Consider the following 21955-nt stretch of genomic DNA (forward strand, 5'->3'; position numbering starts at 1 on the left):
TACCTGTTCCACTGTGGATCCAAGTCAGACATAAGGCAGTAGAAGAGGTGTTTATGCAAGTCCCAAAAAAAAGCAAAATATGAAAATGCTTAAGACAATCGACTTACAGATATCATCAGTGGCATCTTCTGAACTTTTCCCTCCACAGCACATAATGAAAGGCACTCTTCGTTCAACTACTGCTCGACACTGCACACACTTTTTCATCAGGTTAGCACAGTCTGGAAAATGGTAACACAGACACTTCTTACGAGAGAACATTAATGAGTGTTGCCTTTCTCTGCTAATTTTTATGACTTAAACTTCACACTGAAATAAATGTTATACAAGTTACAGCAATATGCAATTCTACCCCCTTAAAATGTTATCAACCTAAGAATGAGTATTCTCCATCGGTAGCCTCCAGAATAGAGAGCCCACCATTAGGAAACAATGACATTTTCCAATACAGCTGAATAAACTGTGAAATTTGTTTTTTAAAGAAGTAAGTGACACAATAAATATTTCAAGATTTTAAGACTTGAGAATAAAGGAGAGAGATACTATTAACAAATGTCAACTAATACCAGAATTATAAGCTTGCTTACATGATAATTTTCTTTATATTTGTTTATTTTTATTTTACTTTAAGCTCTGGGATACATGTGCAGAACATGCAGGTTTGTTACATAGGTACAAGTGTGCCATGGTGGTTTGCTGCACCTATCAACCTGTCATCTAGGTTTTAGGCCCTGCAGGCATTAGCTATTTGTCCTAATGCTCTCTCTCCCCACGCCCAACACCCCCCGACATGATAATTTTCTAAAAACATTTTCTATTGTAAATGGCTTTCTGCTAAAATACACTGAACAATTATTTCCTTCTCTTATCAAATTGATGCAATGTAACAAGGAAATTGCTTAGTGATTACTTTTTTAATATAGCAGTTCAGGAAAAAAATTTAATTTTCATAAAAGACTATCTTTCTAATATTTGATTTGCAAAGGCTATAAACATTTCGGAAGAATGCATTCCCATTCCAATAAGAAATATCTAGGCACAACTGTATGTTGTTAGGATTGTTAATACTACCTTACATCTAAACTTGTTAATCAATTATAAAATAACACACAGCAATTCAATATATTCTTTCTCATTAACATTTATTATGAAAATATATTCCATATCTTAGCCTACATATCAAGTGTCTTGTTCATTTCAAAAATGGGAAAAATAATGGGAACCATGGCAGAATATCTAGGTTATGGCAAACCATTAGATTTGAACAAAGCACAAAACCACTGATGTGGACAGAGTAGGGCTTACACTCCTAATAGTTTGCAACGCACACTGATGGATGGAGAACAGTTAGTTACCAAGGCTGACCTCATGCCAAAGCCTAAACATAAATGGGTCTGACGCTTGGTTATACAAGTGCAGTAGGTAGGAGCTAACGTTAAGTGGAAATCTGGTTTGGGATTTGTCTTCAATTTGAAGGCAGATTTTTTTCTTAAACATAAAGGACTAATTGACTAAATATATAATACATAAACACAATTATCTAAAATTAACTGTTAAGTTCAGTTATTGTATTGTTTCTATCTTTGCTTCTGTCTTCTCTATTTGTATTGTTTCTATCTGTAATGTTTCTAATCTTTCTTCGGCACCTCCAAAAGGGATGTAATCTCTCCTTCCTTTGGCTTGCCAAGGCACTTTCACCACCTAACATGACTGCGATGGGGGTACTGGACGAACTACGTTACTGTATACTCCTTGGGAAAGGCATATATTCCACCTCAGTTTCATCTCCGTTAGCAAATAAATGTTTAAGAGCATGTCTATACAATCAAGAAAACCATTTACTTCTTAGGATTGTTCTGAAAATAGATGAGGAAATACTCTAAAAGAGATTAAAATGCCTGGTACAGAGTTAAGAGCTCAATAAAAGCTGGTTGTTGCTCTTGTTATTAAATACATTTTAAAGCAAAAACCGTTTTTCCTCTTCCAGGGATGCTATCTAGAGGCACTCAGCATGACCCAGTGTTTGACGCACCATCATAGGCTTTTCTACAACACAGCATCTAACAAAACTAGGCTGTCCCAAACCCTGGTATTGTTTACCTTTATATCAAGAAGGTAGGGAAAGCACCAATGTCTGCATGTGGCGTGTGCCCAGGCAGACTTCAAGGGATTTATGCTGTGAGACCTAAAGTTCTTGTGAGGTTGTCTAAAATTTTAAAAAGTGTCAGCACCGCCAATGGTGTCTCCATGACTGCTAAATGTATCCACGACAGGATCAAGCATGCTTTCCTTTCAAAGAGCAGAATGTCATTGTGAAAATGTTGAAGGCACAAGCCCAGAGTCAGAAAGCTAAATTTAAAGCTGAAGCTTTTTTCATTTAAAAAAAAAAAAAAGGAGCAAAGGCCATGTAAAAACTTCTGGAAGCTCCTGGGGGGAAATATTATATTAAGGCTCTAGAATCTGTGTGAACAACTAATAATTATAATCATCTTTCAAGTCTCATGTAGGTATCACTTTGGTGAATGACAGATGTCAGCAAACTACACCTGACAGCCAAATCTGACCTGTCATCTGCTTTTATGAGACCAGTTTTATTGAACAAAGGCCCATTTATTTACATATTTTCCATGGTTGTTTTTGCACTATAGTGCAGAGTAGAGCAGTGGGAAAGAGCTGAGTGGTTACTACAGAAACCATGTGGCCTACAAAGCCAAAAATATTTACTATTTCACCCTTTACAAAAAATGTCTGCCAACCTCTGGCCTATGAAAACTTAAGTAACCTGAGTCCTTTTTACTTAAGACAGAGAATTCTCTATGTGCCCTTTTGATAGTATTGGGTAATAGCCATTATACCACTCTTTGGTAAACAAAAACAGTCACTTTAGGCAAAATGTTGCAGAAGAAAACCTTCACCCTTTCTTTAGTTGACTAGCTGCCTATTGGAATTTTTTTTTTTTTTTTTTTTTTTTTAGACTGAGTCTCAGTCTGTTGCCCAGGCGGAGGACATGAGAATCGCTTGAATTGGGAAGGCAGAGGTTGCAGTGAGCCGAGATTGTGCCACTGCACTCCGGCCTGGGTGACAGAGTGCGACTGTGCCAAAAGTAAAAAATAAAATAAATAAAATCCTTCATTGACAAAATGAAGAAAAGCAAAGGGAAGAAGAGAATACTTAACAGTGTATGAACTTGAAAAGAACAAGGGCAACATAAGAAGCAAAGGCCTTCAAGAGAATATGTTTAAAAGAAACTTTAAAACATCTTTTAAATTTTAATACTGCCCTCACAAAGAAAAGATTTCTAAAAGCTCTCTTGACATAAAAGCTTACAGAAGGCCAGAAATTACAGCCCCAGAAATGGTTGCTGTTGGTTCTTCTGCAGTGAGGAAAGTACACAGGAGAGGCAATATTAAGGTGAAGACAAATGAAGACGTGCTAATTTCATATGCGAACAAAGGCGAGACTAAATGTTTCAACATTCATTTTTCAAAATAAATTTCTATTACATGTGGAAAGAGACCCTTTTGTGCTAATACAACTGAAATCAAAATCCAAGGTGGTAGAACACAGCATATTCAGTCTTCCCTAATGCTCAGACGCATGGAGGGAAACAGCTGACATTCTAGTACAGGGAACGAAATAGAAGGTACTCGAGGCCCGTCAACTTTTTTATGAGTTATCCAAAATCAAAAGCAAAAAAACCCTCAAAAACATAATTTTTGTTTCGCTTTCTATTTTTATAATAATATTGAGGAATTCTGTATAGGCTACTTACTCTCACAAGCACACATGTGGCCGCAGGGCTGAAAAAGAACAGCTGCTTTCTTGTCAGAGCATACCACACATTCTTCAATCTATAGAAAAAGAGGTTACAGCACAGAGTGACCATCTACAGATAAATCTAGTAACTCTTAACAAGTTCAATTATATCCAAATGTATTTCCTCTGTAAGAAAACACTCTAGGCACAGAGAAATTTAACATACACTTTCCCCCCATCCTCTACTTTCCTGGTTATTCATTTTCACATCTTTATATACCCTAGCTTAACAGGCACTTATTTCTATTCTACCTTCATCTCCCTATCTGTCCTAAAATATAGAATAGAAAAAACTCCATTTCCTCTGAGGAAGCCTCTGGAGGCTTCCATATTTTTTTCCCCCAAAAACTACTTTTGAGGGGAAACTAAAAAAGACAACGAACAAATAAAGTAGTAAAATAAGGAATGACTAAAAGACAGATTTCTAATATTAATAAAAATCTAGCTAGATTAGCCAAATTGCTAAAATCCAAGAGGGATTTTTCTGTTTACCCACATTTAAGAAACTCTACCTTAAAGTGCCCTATTCCAGGACTTGGTCAATTCCCATGCTGCCTGAAGCCCACGGCTTTGGGCTATTCTTTCTCCCTGATCTCCAGCAAGACTTCCACAGCCTATTCATAATCTCCCTCACTTTCACCTCTTCTTCATGTCCACTTAATCTGAGCTTGGACATTTAACTATTAACCACCTTGGCTCTGGCTTCCTGTATCCCCACCCCACAGCCCTTGGCTACTCATCTGTCTTTCACCTATTCTCCCTTCTAACACACAGTCACATTTAGCCATCTCTTGTGTCACTTAATATTACTGTTCAAAAATGGTAACTACTACTCACCTATAGCATCATCCAAACAACCAAATACATGCATGTGTGCTCTCTCTCTTTCTCTCTATGGACCTTCCCAACTTACACCTCAGTATGTACATAGAATTTATTTAAGTATAGAAAAAGCAGAATGCAGTAAGACATGGTTGATCAAGACACTGACATTCCTGGATTCAAAATCTACCTCCAACACCAACAAATTACCTAATATTGTTGAGCTATAACATTATTTATTTAAACAATAAAGAATAATCCTTCACAGAGTGATAGAGTAAATCAGATATGTATAAAGTAGTTCAATGTGTAATATATAAAATCAGTGCCTAATACATAATAATTATCTTCTCCTTTCTACATAACATGTTGGTTTTTAAAATGATTTCCATTCCATTTGTCTTTTTGTCTGAATTGTTTCTAAAGAGTTTAAAATAATACAGCAAACTGATCTAAAAACCATATCTGTACCTATTCCCCTATTGTAAGAAAAAAAAATTGTAGCCATACCTTTTCCTCCAATTATTTCCTCAGGTTATACTTCCAGGAGTGGAGTTACTAAACCAAAGCATATTGTGTAATGTTTGTACATATGGCTGGGTTGGCCTCCTAGCCTCCAGCAGTGTTTAGAGAGTGCCTGTTTGCCACTTTCCTTGCTAGCATTTTTTAAAATGTATTTTTGCTACTTCAACCAAAATAGTTCATGTTAATTCAATTAATTTCTTTCTTTGTAGTTCTCTAACAGAAAAGGATCCCATGCTTGTTTATACCTCCCTCCAAATACTGTAATTTGTTTTTCTTCAATGAAGACGTTCATTATCCTTTAACCACTTGGGGTCACTATTTCTTCATAGTCAAAGGCTCTACAACCAACCTGGCAAATCTGTTGGGTGGGTATATCAATAGTTTTTCTACTTTTCTATAGATTATAAATTTATAAGATTATAAATTATAAAACTTTTATAATTTAAAAATCAAATTGCAAGCCTATTAATTCTCAGAATAACTATATTCAAAAGGTCTGAAAAAGAACGAAAGCATATTCTTTCCTCTTTCCTCTCTCCTTCTCTGTTCCATCAACTATCCCTTGCAGACATCGTTCTTAATTTTGTCTATGCATCACAACACAGTGAAAAGAACAGCGGCTTAAGAATCAAGAGACCTGCATTCAAGAACCAGATGTCAGTGCATTTCTTTGAGCTGCAGCTTTTATAAGAATAACTTCATAGCTGAGACTCTGCTTCTGACAACCTGAGGCTCTGAACTACTACTCAGTTTTTAACTCTCTTAAAGCACCTACAACACCCAATATAGCAGAGTAACTTATATATAAGTCATAGTTTACCAATAGATTACAACTTTTTAGCAGGTAATTATTATATACATCTTTGTCTTGACTATAAAACAGATGTTCAATAAAGGTTTGTTGAAATAGGGCTTAATCTAACAAAAAGTTTCAAACACAATGGCAGAATACACAGATCAATCTAAAAACAAAAGAATGGCTTAAATTTTTGTTCTTCTTTTGTATTCTTTCCCAAACTATTACTTTGTAAACAGGTACCTAAAGCAAATTATAAATGCTAAGTAGAATGATCCACATTAATTTATTAAGCAGGGTTAACACCTATTTAATACAAATGAAATGCCAACACAGTGTCTGGCACACAATAAGTGCTATTAGTTCACCCTTCTCAGCTTTATGAATTGATCAAGCAGCTACATACATATAAGCACTCCAGTATTCCTATCAAAAACAACGTCCTTGTGCTTTTTCCTGTGCCAAAAATTCTACGAAAGATACATTAATTTGGATCATAAAAACCATCCAGGTTTAGAAGGTTGAAAATAGAAGCACTGGCAAGGCAACATCTTTTAAGTCCCTGCCAACTAATTCATTATGATGATTACTAACAGCTCCTTTCTTATTAATGATGGTTAATGAATAGCTTAAGAAAAAATAAATAGCAAGACAGAAATAAAGATTATAAAAAGAAGGGAATGGAAAAAGAGTATAAACTCCATGAGTTTTTACTTCAAAACCAACATGCTCTTTGGTTTAAACTATTCACCTTGAAAGAAACATTTGTAAGAAACTCAAATTTCACTTTATATGCAATACACACACACATTTGAGTATTGAAAAACTAAAAAATAAGTTATTTCAGTAAACCAAAATTAGTAATCTGGTACAGTTAAAGCACTAAGTTACATGGAAAACAATAAAACTCAGAAAAGAACTATACTTCTCAAAAAGCAAAAGGAGTCAGGAGAGAAAAAAAGTTCAGAGTAGATATAGATTTTGGCCATCACTAATTACAGGGAGACAAGACTTTATTTGCCTCCAGATGGGACATAACGTAAAGTGTGTGGCACCAACGTGAAGCTTTCTTGCCAAAATTGTTAAGCTGACCCTGATCAAACTATTACACTTAACTTCCAGCTTACAGGAAACACAGAAGATAGCAAGTTAAACACCACCACGATAAAACAATCAAATCTAGAATGTGTGACATTCTACCAAAAAAAGAATTATTTTACAAACATGAATGCAAAACAGTTTGTGTACTCCAAAAAAAGTGCAACATATAAGTAACTACAATCCAAAGTGGAAGTAAATGTATCCTTAGGTTATAGGGAGCTTTGAAAGCAAAATGGCAGATAATTTTAACTTTACCATACTTTAGATATAATGAAGGAAACACATTAAGAGCTAAAAAAATTTGACAGTAAAAATGGTTTATCAATAAACTCAAATAATAATTAACTTAGCAAATCAGTACATTAATAAGCCAGACTGTAAACCAGCAATAAATTAAGAAATTCTGATCTCCTGATAAATGCAGAAATTATATATTCCTATATTTAAATCATTGTTTGAAAGAGCAAAATTACACAGACGCATGATGTCATTTAATCTTATTTATCATTAATTCTAGTCTCAAAGAACTTCATAAGATGACAAAATACTATATTAAATATATCTTACCTTTGTCCTGGATTGAACCTGTTCTTTACAGATGAGGCATTTCTTGACTCGTGGAGAGCATAAAGAACAGGTAGCAATATGTCCACATGGACCAAAAAGAGTATCTCTCTTCATATCTGAGCACACCATACACTCTTCTAAGGTTTCAGAATCATTACTAATCATAGAAGGACTCCGAGAACCCACTTGACCACTAATAAAAGAAAGTATTTCAAATCAAGCCTATCTTATTACAAATTCACTAATTAAAATGTTTAAAAATACACCTGGAGCATCATTAGTATACATAAAAACTAGTCATATTAAAAAATTAAGCTTTAACATCTGTATGTGAAACATTAAATTTGTGTTTATATACATCTCTGCATCTTTAGATACTTCTAACACAATTCAAACTTCAAACTGAACACTCACTCACCCAATGGAAAAGGGTGAATCTTCTAACAATGAAATAAAAAACAGCAATTAAAAAAAAAAACTTAGCATAAACAAAATTTTGCTCAGAACCTGTTGTATCTATATAGAAACAGCAGAGGAAGGCATAGGAATAAAACAAAAATCCTCACTAGCCCCCATGTTAGTTGCCTTACTAAAGATGGAACAAAGCATCATCAGAGTCCACAACAGATAGGGCACTTTGGAAAATATAACACTTCAGCTGCTGTTTTGACATTTTTAAGTGTATCCTTAAGGAACATAAAATTATATTACAGAAAGATAGACTGCATCTATAAACATAGATACAAGGAACAGAAATACATATGACCACCTACAGCTACAGAAAAGGGATGCCCTGTTTCTATCATAATCTTCAGAAACTCATGAATACATACACAACACGTACACAAAGAGGGTCCACCTTAGACTCCACTGTTTAAAAGTTATTACTGCAGTAATTATAGTGCCTTATATCTTTATAGTCTTTTTTTTTTTTTTTTAGAGACAGAATTTTGCTCATTGCCCAAGCTGGAGTACAGTGGTGTGATCTCAGCTCACTGCTGCAACCTCCGCCTCCCGGTTCAAGCAATTCTCCTGCCTCAGCCTCCCAAGTAGCTGGGATTACAAGCATGCGCCCAGCTAATTTTTGTATTTTTAGTAGAGACAGGGTCTCACCATGTTAGTCAGGCTGGTCTTGAACTCCTGACCTCAATCCACCCGCCTCGGCCTCCCAAAGTGCTCAGATTACAGGTGTGGGCCACCGTGCCTGGCCGATGCATTCTCTTTTTGTAATAGAATTTCATGTTCCTTAAGAATACACTTAAAGAAATGTACATACCTCACTATATTAATTTCCTCTATAACACAGTTCTATGCAAAGATTCCAAAGAGATGACATTTCATCACTACACATAAATTATAAGAGAGGCAAGGAACACAAAGGTTAAGGAACAGCTACTGAAATTTCAGTGACGAGAACCAGGTACAAAGGGCAACAGCAGTTGCACAGCACTGTTCAGATTTTAAAAAGCAATGAGATGTGTACCTTTTTGTACCTCCATAAAATCTCATAAGGAAATTAGTTATGTCATAAATAATAATTAAAATCACTGACATATCTTTCAGAAAAACAGACAAATGTGAAATGATCATCTTTAGAGAAAACTCCACCAGCAATTGGTGCATTCATTTGTTCATTCTGTCCATTCTCCACTGATACTTACTGAGTGCACCTGTCAGGCACTGAGCAGGGTGCTGGATTTATTACAGAGTTTGTGTGAGATAAACCCTGTTCATGGAGTATAAGTTGCCTCTCTTAGGAAGATTCTATTTAAATTTTAAATATAGAGCCAGGCACAGTGGCACATGCATACAGTCCCAGCTACTGAGAGGATGAATCAAGAGGATCGCTTGAGCCCAGGAGTTTAAGCCCAACCTGGGCAACACAGCGAGACCTATTTTTAAAAAATAATAATAATACAATAAAAAATAAATACAATTTAAAATACATATAACATTAACAATAGCAATTTTACTAGAAGACTTTTTCTTACAAATCCCTCTAACACATGGGAGTACTAGAAGATCGGACTAGTTTAGAAAAGTTTCTCGGAACTTACTAAGTATAGAGCATTGCACTTAATAATGTGGGGAATATGGCATAAAATAAGAGACATGCTGCCTGCAGAAAAATTTTCAAGGAAGAAAAATTTCAGGAAAGAAAGGGTCAACACAAATATACAGGAAGAGCAAAGATGAAGACATTTTCAAGTAGCCACGTCCTCCATTATGAAACCACATGATATTTTCTGTATAGAATATTAAGTTTTATGATAATAAATAATACAAACCTGACTTTTTCCTTATGACACTTTGCCAGTGCTTTGCAGAGATTCGGATCAGGACAGAGATCAAGTGGCGATTGACCCTTCTTATTTCGAATGCTCAGGTCAGCACCATTGGCTGCCAAGAAACAGGCGATAGATGCTGCGCTCTTCTTCTCTGCCCCCTGGGTACCAAGTCCCATTATTAACTGCAATAAAATAAAAAAAAGTCATGATTTTCCCTCTAGGAATCTGCCATCAATTCTTGCCATCATATATATGTATGTGTGTGTGGTGGACATTTATGAGCTCTAGTCCTAATGTTCCCTCCCCACCACTCTACCCCTGGTTTTCTCAAGCATACACACAAGTATGCTTTCTCCAGTTGTAGAGGTGGACCTACATTCTCCAGCTGCAGAGGTGGACAAAACATGGCCCAAACCAGTCAGATATCTCTACCTTACCTATATGGCTAGTACAGGGATGGACACATAACACAAATCAAGTCAATTAAGCCCAATAGAACTCAAAAGTGGAACTTCTGATTGAGATACTGAAGAAACAGTACTCTCTTTCCTAATTAATTTGGCTCTGGAGCAGCTAGCAACCAACTTGAAACAGTGACAGGAGAGACAACTGAGAAAAGAACCAATGACTAGGAATTGAGCCAAGATACGGAGAATGAGACAAATTAGGTTCTGATAATATTATCTGAGATTCTTATCATCTTATGTGAAAATAGTCACAATAATTGTTAACATTTATTGAGTGTCTAAAATGGATCAAGTATTATTTTACACACTTTCCATGATCTTTACAACAACCTTATCGAGGTAAGTGCTCTCCTCTTCCCATTTTAAAATGAGAAAAAAAAAGGCACATCGAGCTAAGAGAATTTACCCATGGTCATAAATAAGGCAGAGGTCTCAAACACGGTGGTCTCAGAACCTTTTTACCCTCTTAAAAATGATTTTAAAATTCATATGGAAATGTGACGGACTTAGAATAGTCAAATAACTTCGAAAAAACAAGAAAACTGGAGGACTGACACTACCTGACTTCAACATGTATTATGTAGATGGTAATTAAGACTGGGGGCTGGCATCAAATAGCTAAAAACATAGACCAACAGAACAGAATACATGATCCAGAAAGAGACCTTCACATAAACAATTAACTGATTTTGGATAAAAGTATACTGGCAATTCAGTAGAAAAAGAAAGTCTTTTTGGCCGAGTGTGGTGGCTCATGCCTGTAATCCCAGGACTTTGGGAGGCTGAAGCAGGCGGATCACGAGGTCAGAAGTTCGGGACCAGTCTGGCCAACATAGTGAAACCTCGTCTCTACTAAAAATACAAAAAATTAGCCGGGTGTGGTGGTGTGCACCTGCAATGCCAGCTACTTGGGAGGCTGAGGCAGGAGAATCGCGTGACCCCAGGAGGCAGAGGTTGCAGCATTGCACTCCAGCCCAGGCAACAGTGCAAGACTCCATCTCAAAAAAAGAAAAAAGAAAAGAAGCAGAAAGTCTTTTCAACTAATGGTACTAGAACAACTGGATATCCACAAGTAAATGAACCTGGATCCATATGTCACACAATATATACAAAGTAACTCAAAAAGAATCATAGACCTAAACATAACAGCTAAAACTTTATAAACTTCTAGTACAAAACATAAAAGAAAACCTTAGTGATCTTGGGTTTGGCAAAGATACCTCAGGCAGAACACAAAAAAACACAAATGATGAAAGAAAAACTTAATGAATTAGACTTCCTCAAAATTTAAAAATTTGACTCTTCCAAATCACTATTAGAAGAATGAAAAGGGCTGGGCGCAGCGGCTCATGCCTGTAATCCCACCACTTTGGGAGGCCAAGGCAGGCAGATCACGAGGTCAGGAGATCAAGACCATCCTGGCTAACAAGGTGAAACCCCGTCTCCACTAAAAACAATACAAAAAATTAGCTGGGCGTGGTGGTATGCGCCTGTAGTCCCAGCTACTTGGGAGGCTGAGGCAGGAGAATCACTTGAACCCAGGAGGCGGAGGTTGCAGTGAGCTAAGATCATGCCACTGCACTCCAGCCTGGGCGACAGCGCGAGACTCCGTCTCAAAAAAAAAAGAATGAAAAGACAAATCTCCTACCGACTGGGAGAAAATTTGTGCATTCACGTATAAAGAACTTGTATTCCGATTACATAAAGAACTCTCAAAACTCAGTAGTAAGAAAACAAACAGCATAACAAAATAACAAAAGATTTGAGCAGACACTTCATAAAATACATATGGTGACAGACAAATGAAAAGATGCTCAATATCAATAGTCATTACAGTAATGCAAATTAAACCACAATAAGATACCACTACATATCTATTTGAATGGCTGATGTTAAAAAGAACTGAACGGCTGGGCGCGGTGGCTCAGGCCTGTAATCCCAGCACTGTGGGAGACCGAGGCGGGTGGATCACCTGAGGTCAGGAGTTCGAGACCAGCCTGCGCAACATGGTGAAACCCCATCTCTACTAAAAATACAAAAATTAGCTAGGTGTGGTGGCGGGCGCCTATAATCCCAGCTACTCGGGAGGTTGAGGCAAGAGAATGGCTTAAGCCCAGGAGGTTGCAGTGAGCCAAGATGAAGCCACTGCACTCCAGCCTGGGTGACAGAGTGGGACTCCACGTAACAACAACAACAACAGAACTGAACAACTTTTGGTAAAAATGTGGAGCAATAAGTTAGTATTGACTAGTACTAAGTTCATAAACTAAGTTTCTAAGTACATAGCTCTGATAAAATATTTTATCCAATACAGATTAGACTACCACTAAATATAAGATCTTGCATAAAAAGATTCTTCCACTGGTACTGAATGAAAGATGATCTTTACTCACTGTGTTTTTGGATGGCTCCCAGGCAGCATCCACCTTCCCCACATCTTGCATATCTTGGAGCTGACGTAGCTGAGACAAAGTGTGATGCCTTAGAGCTTCATGCAAAGGAGTATCCCCATCTTTATCCTGAATATCGAGCTTGGCACCTGCACGGACCAAAAGCTAAAAGAGAAAGATGTCTCATTTTGGCAAAGTGCCCACATCCATAAGAAACTTCAACATATCTAAAGTAACGGTGAGAACACCCTGGACCTACTGAAGAAGTTACCGCTAAAGCTAATCATTTTTATGCTTTTGCCTTCTACTCTTCTCCAACCCCGTGGCTCCTTACAAAGAGTGATGTGTTCTGATTATTTCAATATATTGAATTAGAGAAAATAAAAATATATGAGAATCGGTATGTTGCTTAATTCATCTACTCTAAGATGATGATAACAGAGGGATATTTAGGGCTTTATTTCTCTTTTTAACTTTAGATGTATGACTTGAGATATTTTAAGCACTTCCACCAGGACCAAATCATAATGTTCAAAATTCTTCTATTATGTAAACAAACAAGGAACTGTTATTATTGATTCTATTCTCTTTTGGTCAATTTTCTCCAAATGTATGGTCATGAGGAAAGCCATGGAGGATATCAAGAGGAATTTCAAATAACAATAAATATGAGCAGTGTTTGCTAAACTACAACCCCCTAAATAAAAATGCATAGTTGACATATTTCAATAGATTACTTAAGCAGTAGATGTAAGTTTATTAAAACTTTGCTTATGGTGCTTTAACAATTTTCCTAATCCCTTCTACGATACTTACTGAAGAGCTTTGGAAAAGTACCATCTATATATAGAAGCCAATCTCAAGCATACAGTCTCATCTGTCTTGGCAAATCACATTGTATTTAAATTTACTTACATCTAACTATGCCAGCTTGAGACATGTAATACTGTATCATTTCAATTTTCAGGAAGTTCTAAAAATCTGTATGGTTAAAATGTAATTATAAGCTAAAATGTATGTCAATACTTTACCCTAACAATTTGGGTATGCTGTCGTTCAACGGCAAGGTGTAGGGCAGTTTGTTGGTTCACATTCTGGATATCCAGGTTTGCATTACCCTGAACAAGAAGAACAAATGTTAAATGGTTAAAATTTGACAACAGTAAAGAACATGAAAACTATAACTACTCATAAGCAATAAATAACACCTAACACTGCTGGCTACTTTCTCCTGCAGCTGCTGCAATGTTATTCTCATATAGTAACAGTTGCTGTTAAAGTAGAAAAAAATGGATGGGGCAACAAACTTTCTGAAGTAAAACAGCAAGTTTTAAAAATCATTTTTATTATGGTAATTCCATCCAAGAACAGTTAAAAAGGACAAAGCACTGTAGAGTTCAAAGACAGATCTCTTTCAATCTCCACTATAAAGCAATGGAGATAATCAACTCCTTAGAACTCTAAATATTTCCTGAAAAGTTATAATAATGAGTCTTCATACTGGATTTAGATTTACTTTAATGACCTAATAAGTTCACTTCCCCTTGCTGCATATTTGAGCTCTTCCTCACTCTGTGAAAAGAAACTTTGCTTTAGGTGAGAAGGCAATGCTTAATTCGTACATAAAATTATGCATTAAAGTAAGCAGAAAGTCCTACCCATGAACCTAGGGCAGCCAAAGAACCGTATGAGAACAGCTGAACCCTAATGAAGAAAGAGACTGAGAGGCAAAATAAGTGCACTTGGGAGTCAGGGGACCTAAGTCAAAGCTCCATCATCTACTTCCTCAGCTCCAAAATGGTGACAGTTAAAACCTATTTCACAGGGTTAATGTGAAGATTAAGAAAAGCAACACATAAAAATGCCTAGCAAATGTCTAGCATAATTTTAAAATCTTAAAAAATGAGATCAAGAAAAGAGCTAAAGATTCAAAAGATAAATCGATCATTTCGTTTAGGTCTTAGAACCATGCATGCCCTCTGGTTACAACTCTGACATTGGGGGGTATGCAGAGCTGAAACTTTGGTAATGGTAATGTTATGTTATATTCTTCAAGATGGGATTTTCTCATTTGTTTTTATTTGTTTCTTTGAAGTGTGGTCAGAAGGTACCTGATCTCAGCTTCTTTTCTTTTTCTTTTTTTTTTTTTTTTTTTTTTTGAGATAGGGTCTCACTCTGTCACCCAGGCTGGAGTCAGCGGCACATAGCTCACTGCAGCCTCAAACTCCTGGGCTTAAGGAATACTCCCCCCTTAGCCTCCCGAGTGTCAGCTTAATTCTTTATCATGTCTATTTCTCACATAAATGTGAACAATGGGGATTTTCTTTAAGTTTCCTGAGCTTTTCCATCATTGACATTTCACTAAGTAGTATTCATTGCATAGGTGCACCACAATTTGCACAATTTGTTTATCCCAGCACTACCTGAACGTTTGGCATCGCTTCCAGTATGGGGCTAATAATAGCTGCTACCAACATTTGGTACAAGTATTTGCTTGGAAAGGTGTCCTATGTTCTCTTGGGTACATACCTAGAAGTGGGATAGCTCAGTCACATGGTAAATATATGCCAAACTTTGTAAGAAACCACCAATTTGTTTTTCAAAGTGCCTGCTTTAAAAAAAACCACCAGCAATGTATACAAATTCTAATTGTCCCACATCTTAACCAATACTTGGTTTTATTGGTCTTTCAATTTTAGTCATTCTAAGTGGGCAATTGGTAGTAACTGGTTGTGGTTATAATTTCTATTTTGTTAATCACTAGTAACGCTTTCACTTACTTACTTGCTAACTGTATATCTCCTTTAGTAAAGTGGATGTTTAAATCTTTTGACCATTTTTATAGAGTTATTTGTCCTTTTATTTATTCATTTATTTTGGACACGGTGTCTCACTCCCTCTTCACCCAGGCTGGCATGCAGTGGCATGATGTTGGCTCACTGCAACCTCTACTTCCTGGGTTCAAGCAATTCTCCTGCTTCAGCTTCCCAAGTAGCTGGGGACTACAGGTGCGTGCCACCACGCCCGGCTAATTTTTGTATTTTTAGTAGAGAAGGGGTTTCATGATGTTGGCCAGGCTGGTATCAAACTCCTGACCTCAAGTGATCTACCCGTCTCAGCCTCCCAAAGTGCTTGGATTACACACATGAGCCACCGCACCCAGCCAGTCCTTTTATTATTAAATTTCCAGAGTTCTGGATTCCAGTCCTTTGTCAAATATGTTTTCCCTACTGTGGCTTTCCTATTCATTTTCTTAATGGTATCTTTTGATGAGCAGAAGTTTAGTTTCTGATGAAGTGTTATTTATTAATTTTTCTTTTATGATTATGGCTTTCTGTCTCCTAAAAACCTTTGTGCACCTCATTGTCAGAAAATATACTAATACTAATTTTTTGTGTTTGTTTTTTGTTTTGTTTTATTTTTAAGACAAGGTCTTGCTCTGTTGCCCAGGCTGGAGTGCAGTGGCGCAATCATGGCTCTCTGAAGCCTCAACCTCCCAGGCTCAAGTGATCCTCCCATCTCAGCCTCCCAAGTACCTGGGACACAGGCACATGCCACCACACCCAGCTAATTAAAAAAAAAAAAAAAACATATATATATAGTAGAGATGAGATCTCACAGTGTTGCCCAGGCTGGTCTCGAACTCCTAGATTCGAGCTATTCTCCTGCCTCAGCCTCCTAAAGTGCTGGGATTACACGCATGAGTCACCAGGCCTGGCTGGCTTTATGGTTTAAGCTTTTACATTCGGGTCTATAACCCATTTAATTTTGGGGTAAGTTGTGAAGTAAAGGTTTTTTTGTTTGGGTTTTTTTGTTTTTGGTATATGGATATCTACTTGGTTTAGCCCTATTTGTGGGAAACAACCCTTTCCCATATTACTTTGGCACTTCTATAAAAAAAGTAATTGACTATGTATGTGTGGTTCTTTTTTTCTTAAGTAATCTGAGTTGCTGTTTATACATATGTGTGGTTCCACTGCATTTTTTATTCTTTTGGTTTGTATGATTGCTATATAGAAAATACTAAGTAATCTGTAGAGAAGATACTAGAATAAGTTTAAGCAAGGTCACAGGATATATGGAAAATATACAAAAATTGTATTTATATATACTAGCAATATGCAATTGGAAACTGAAATGTAAAAACAATTCTATTGAGTGACTCATTAATTGACTGGGTCTCGCTCTGTTGCCCAGGCCAGAATGTAGTGGTGTAATCATAGTTCACTGTAACTCAAACTGCTGGGCTCAAGCAATCCTCCTGCTTCAGCCTCCTGAGTAGCTGGCATTACAGGGGCGTGCTACCACATCCAGCTAAAATACAATTTATAATAACATCCGCAAAAAGCTACTGAAGAACAAATCTAATATGTGCAAGAGCAATCAAACTCCCAACAGACTTTTTAATAGAAACTAATAAGCTGATTCTAACATTTATATGGACAAGGCATGGTGGCACTTTGGGAGGCTGAGGCAAGAGGATCATTTGAGCCCAGGAGTTTGAGACCAGCTTCGGCAACATAGTGAGACCTTGTCTTACAGAAAAAATAAATAAATAAAAGCCAGGCATGGTGGCACATGCCTACAGTCCCAGCCACTTGGGAGGCAGGAGGATTGCTTGAGCCTGGGAGGTCAAGGCTGCAGTGAGCCATGACTGTGCCGCTGTACTCCAGCCTGGGTGACAGAGTGAGACCCAAAAGCAAACAAAAAATTATATGCAAATGCAAAAGATCTAGAACATTAGAGTAATCCTGAGAAAGAAGAAGAAAGAGGATTTAATCTACCTGATTTCAAGACTTACTATAAGGCAACAATAACCAAAGCAGCATGATACTGGCATAAGTTCACTTAGATTTTTGAATAAAAAGGAATTATCATAATTAACAGAGAGCAGTAATTTTAATAGTAAAGATTTAAAGTAGTGGTGGGGAGGTAGCTTAACTTTTGATATATTTCTTTAAATTTCTGTAGTTTTTGGAATGTATACCTTATAATTTGGTATTTAATTACATATATTATTTGCTAAATTTTTCTGCTGTTTCATCTTCTTAACTGGACTATAAATTCCTTGAAGTCAGGAATCACAGATAATTCTTTGATAACTTCAGTGCATCTATATGGCTTATGCTTGCATATGAAAAACTTGCTGAAATTACTAAAATATCCTAAAACTACAAAATAGGCTCCTCCCAAAATCCAATCTCATAATAACGTAGCGTCATCCTATTCTGAGATGAATGAAATGACTAAGGTGAGTCTGTACTGCTATCAAGCCATAAATTCCAGGGGTCAGCAGTAGTTACGAAATAAATCCCCTGATCTTAGCTGCAAACTGCAGTCTGATGACAACTGGCCATACTGTTTAAGTATCAACACAGATGGCCCTTGGTACTCTGGTTGATGATACTTCCGTAACAGTAGCAGCCATTCTGGGAAATCTCTGTTAGTTGATGCCCATTTCACAGGACCAATCCAGGAAGACTATGCAGAGGAAATCCTGGGAATTGAGGGACTCACTCTCACACACACATCACCATCCTGCATTTAAGAAGTATTAGGCAGAAGACAGAATATGCATTATATCTGAATTTTCATCATCATGAGGTTTTACTGGAACCTACTAATAGGCAATTTATAAAGCAATAAATAGATGAATGGCAATGGTCCCAAATTGTTTAAAAAAAAAAAAGAGGGAATTATTTAACTCTTTTCTTACCTGATGTACCAACAGTTCAGCCACTTCTACGTGATTATTAAGGGCAGCCAGATGTAAGGCAGTATAACCATCATCTTTCTTCTCATCCACAATCCATGGTCTTGGTAATTTAGACAGTAAAACACGCATTGCACTGAAAGTTAAATTCACATTATTTCTATATTTGCATAATTTGATATACTCAAAAGAAACATTTGCAATGAAATGAAGATACTCCTCTTTAAAGAAAAAAATGCTCTCAGAGACAAACAGAAATTCTACTTTTCTAAATCTCAAATGTGCAGCTTTAATTTAATTTTTTTTTTTAAGAGATGAGGTCTTGCTATGTTGCCCAGGCTGGCCTTGACAGAGACTACAGGTACATGCCACCATGCCCAGCTAGCTTTTTGATATTTTGAGAGGCAGACACACTATTACTATCTGGGAAATAGAATCAAAACAGAATGGAAGTGCTACACGAAGGAAACCTAAGAGGAAAAAACCAAAGAGAAAAGAAATATACCCTAATGAGGGCACCACTTTGGCTTTGTGGAACCTCTCAGGTTCAGTATCAATAGTATTTATTAATGAAAGAGCTAATGAAGAACAGCCAGATAACAATTTTTAGAAGTAGGAAAAATTGTGATAATTAATACACTATATATGCTGAACTATCTTAGCTGACAGATTATTGTGTAGCTGGTTATCACGAACTGCAAAGTTAAAACTTGACATGTCATTTAGAAGTGGTAAACCAAGTCTGGAGCAACACACACAAAATGGCCACTATAATTTAATATTTAAAATTTAAAGATCAGTAATAAAGTATTTCCAAAGCAAAAAAGAGAAAGTTATACAAAAGAGAATTAAAGATTTAAACTCCAACCACTGAAGAGTAGAACTAAGTTCAAGAACTCTGAGAATGGGTTGTGGAGGATTGAAGAACCTCTAAAATTACACTTAATCATTTGGAAACTTTTATTAGGCTTTTTTTTTTTTTTTTTTTTTTTTTTCCCTGAGATGGAGTCTCGCTCTGTCGCCCAGGCTGGAGTGCAGTGGCACGATCTCGGCTCACTGCAAGCTCCACCTCCCGGGTTCACGCCATTCTCCTGCCTCAGCCTCCCGAGTAGCTGGGACTATAGGCACCTGCCACCACGCCCGGCTAATTTTTTGTATTTTTAGTAGAGATGGGGTTTCACCGTGTTAGCCAGGATGGTCTAGATCTCCTGACCTTGTGATCCACCCGCCTCGGCCTCCTGAAGTGCTGGGATTACAGGCGTGAGCCACTGCGCCCGGCCTTTTATTAGACTTTTTAAACAGGTTTATGAACCCAAAGTATACTGAGCATCACAGCTTACAGAACCCCTTCCATGGCTGTAACTGAGTTACAATCACTGTTTGGGGATAACAGCCTTCCTCGGAAAGCTATGGGCTCTCCTCCAGAGAAATGCATGTCAAAATCTTTACCTATTAATACAATTTTGGGTGAGTCTACAAACTCCTAAATCCCATTTATGTGCTTCATATAAGACTAAGGTTTTCTGCTTTTGTTTCAGTCACTAATAAGGATTTTAGTCCTCATTCCATAAAGTAAAATACTAGATATTGTATAGACTTTGAGATTCTCAATGGGAAAAAGTATTGGTACAACATTATACTACTGATGTTTGGATAGTCATGATGTTAATGTCATACACTACCTCTTACCCTACACATTTGAGCATGTAAGAAACAGAATTTACAGGGGTAAACAGTTCTGGAAAATTTAAAAGATACAAGTATTAAATCATGTGAAAAGTGAAAAAACATTCTATTAAAAACAAAATGTAAAAATAATAATGTAAATACTTGCCACTGATTTAAACAAAAATTGTGATATAATCATGTTGAAAGGAATGGTAGTAACAGAGGGTATTAGTTTTAAATCTTCATTTTCCATAACATGAAATCACTAGATCCCTAAAATTGATAAATTAAGAAATTACAGGATAAGTTACAAGTTGTTGATGGAGACAACAAAGAGGTAAGGAGGGATGAAGCAGAAGACATTTATCTTTCATTATGAGTTTTGTAGTAACATTTGACTTAACTATGTACATATATTAGCTTGATTAAAAACTTCTTGTTTTTAGGAGAATAGGGTGAACCCAGGAGGCGGAGCTTGCAGTGAGCGGAGATCGAGCCACTGCACTCCAGCCTGGGCGACTCAGCGAGACTCTGTCTGAAAAAAAAAAAAAATTTTTTTTTTGTTTTTTTCTGAGACAAAGTTTCTCTCTGTTGCCCAGGCTAGAGTGCAGTTAGTGGCACAATCAGAGTTCACTGCAGTTTCAACCTCCCAGGCTCAAATGATCCTCCTGCCTCAGCCTCCTGAGTAGCTGGGAGTATGGGTACATGCCACCAAGCCCGGCTAATTTTTTTGTAGAGACGGGGTTTCACCATGTAACAGCCCAGGCTGGTCTTGAACTCCTGAGCTTAAGCCATCCACCTGCCTTAGCTTCCCAAAGTGCTCGGATTACAAGCATGACCCACCATGCCCAATCTAAAAACATTTTTGAAATCAAAACACTAAGATAATATTTGGGCTTGTTGCCTTGAAATAGTTTTAATTTGCACCTGTATTCCTTTTAGCCTCTTTTAGATATACCAATGTTACAGTAAGTATTAAATTATAAAGTGTGGTTCACACTAACTTCATCAAGTTTTTTAAAGCCTTTCAATGAACAGATATTTCTGAGAAGTGGTTAACAGAATCATGTTTCCCATTGTCTTCCATTCTAGTTTCAGAAGTACATTCTCATATTACTAGGTTGGTGCAAAAGTAATTGCAGTTTTTGCCATTAAAAGTTAATACAATGCCAACAGCCCAAAGAAAGGAAAGGGGTAGGGGAGCAATTCCTCCTCTGGGCACAAGCTGTTGGTTGAGACGAAGCCATCACTTACTTGTTCTTCTGGTCTTGCATGTCATAAGCAAACAAGCTAGGGGAAGTTGAAGTCCCTCAAAAGGGCCATGGCTCAGAAAGTTATTCAGACACTTAAACAGAAACACATATGTATTCTTGAAAGCCTACTGGTTCTTTGCTGTCTCCTTACTTAGTGTCTTTTCGGTTTTTCCTCTCAGCAGGATATATATATATATATATATACACACACACACACACGCACATAAAACTGAACTGTCAGAACAAGGGAAAGACAGTAATTCCAGGCTATGATTGAAGTGACGAAAATTGTCCTAGTCCCTTCCAGATAACCTTCTACAAAGTACTCAAATCCTAACATTAAAATGCAAAAGTCAGATTTTCAGGGAGGTAGTTTTCATCTCAGAACAAATCTACTCTGTTACTTCATCCCACTTAAATAAATGGTCGTGATTCATATCTAATACCAAAAGTGTTATAGAAATCTCTTACAAAATACCTATAAGGGCCAGGCGTGGTGGCTCAAGCCTATAATCCCATAACATGAAACTTTGGGAGGCCAAGGCAGGT

At 36.9% G+C, this 21955-nt stretch overlaps 1 protein-coding gene and 1 pseudogene across 1 annotated transcript in view; one reads left to right on the plus strand and one right to left on the minus strand.

The window, feature by feature from the left end:
- The window catches only part of MIB1 (mindbomb E3 ubiquitin protein ligase 1), a 136404-nt gene that overhangs the window by 13590 nt on the left and 100859 nt on the right, over nt 1–21955 (minus strand). Inside the window, exons 13-19 of the mRNA XM_030810655.1 lie at nt 18489–18621; nt 13804–13890; nt 12776–12937; nt 9916–10097; nt 7628–7820; nt 3773–3851; nt 108–221 (exon numbers count right to left, since the gene is read on the minus strand). Coding sequence (XP_030666515.1) covers nt 108–221; nt 3773–3851; nt 7628–7820; nt 9916–10097; nt 12776–12937; nt 13804–13890; nt 18489–18621 — 950 coding nt within the window. The remainder of the gene's footprint in view (nt 1–107; nt 222–3772; nt 3852–7627; nt 7821–9915; nt 10098–12775; nt 12938–13803; nt 13891–18488; nt 18622–21955) is intronic.
- LOC101176857 lies at nt 2012–2381 on the plus strand (annotated as a pseudogene).

Source organism: Nomascus leucogenys, chromosome 4 (genome assembly GCF_006542625.1).
Source record: "Nomascus leucogenys isolate Asia chromosome 4, Asia_NLE_v1, whole genome shotgun sequence".
NCBI classification, from domain to species: Eukaryota; Metazoa; Chordata; class Mammalia; order Primates; family Hylobatidae; genus Nomascus; species Nomascus leucogenys.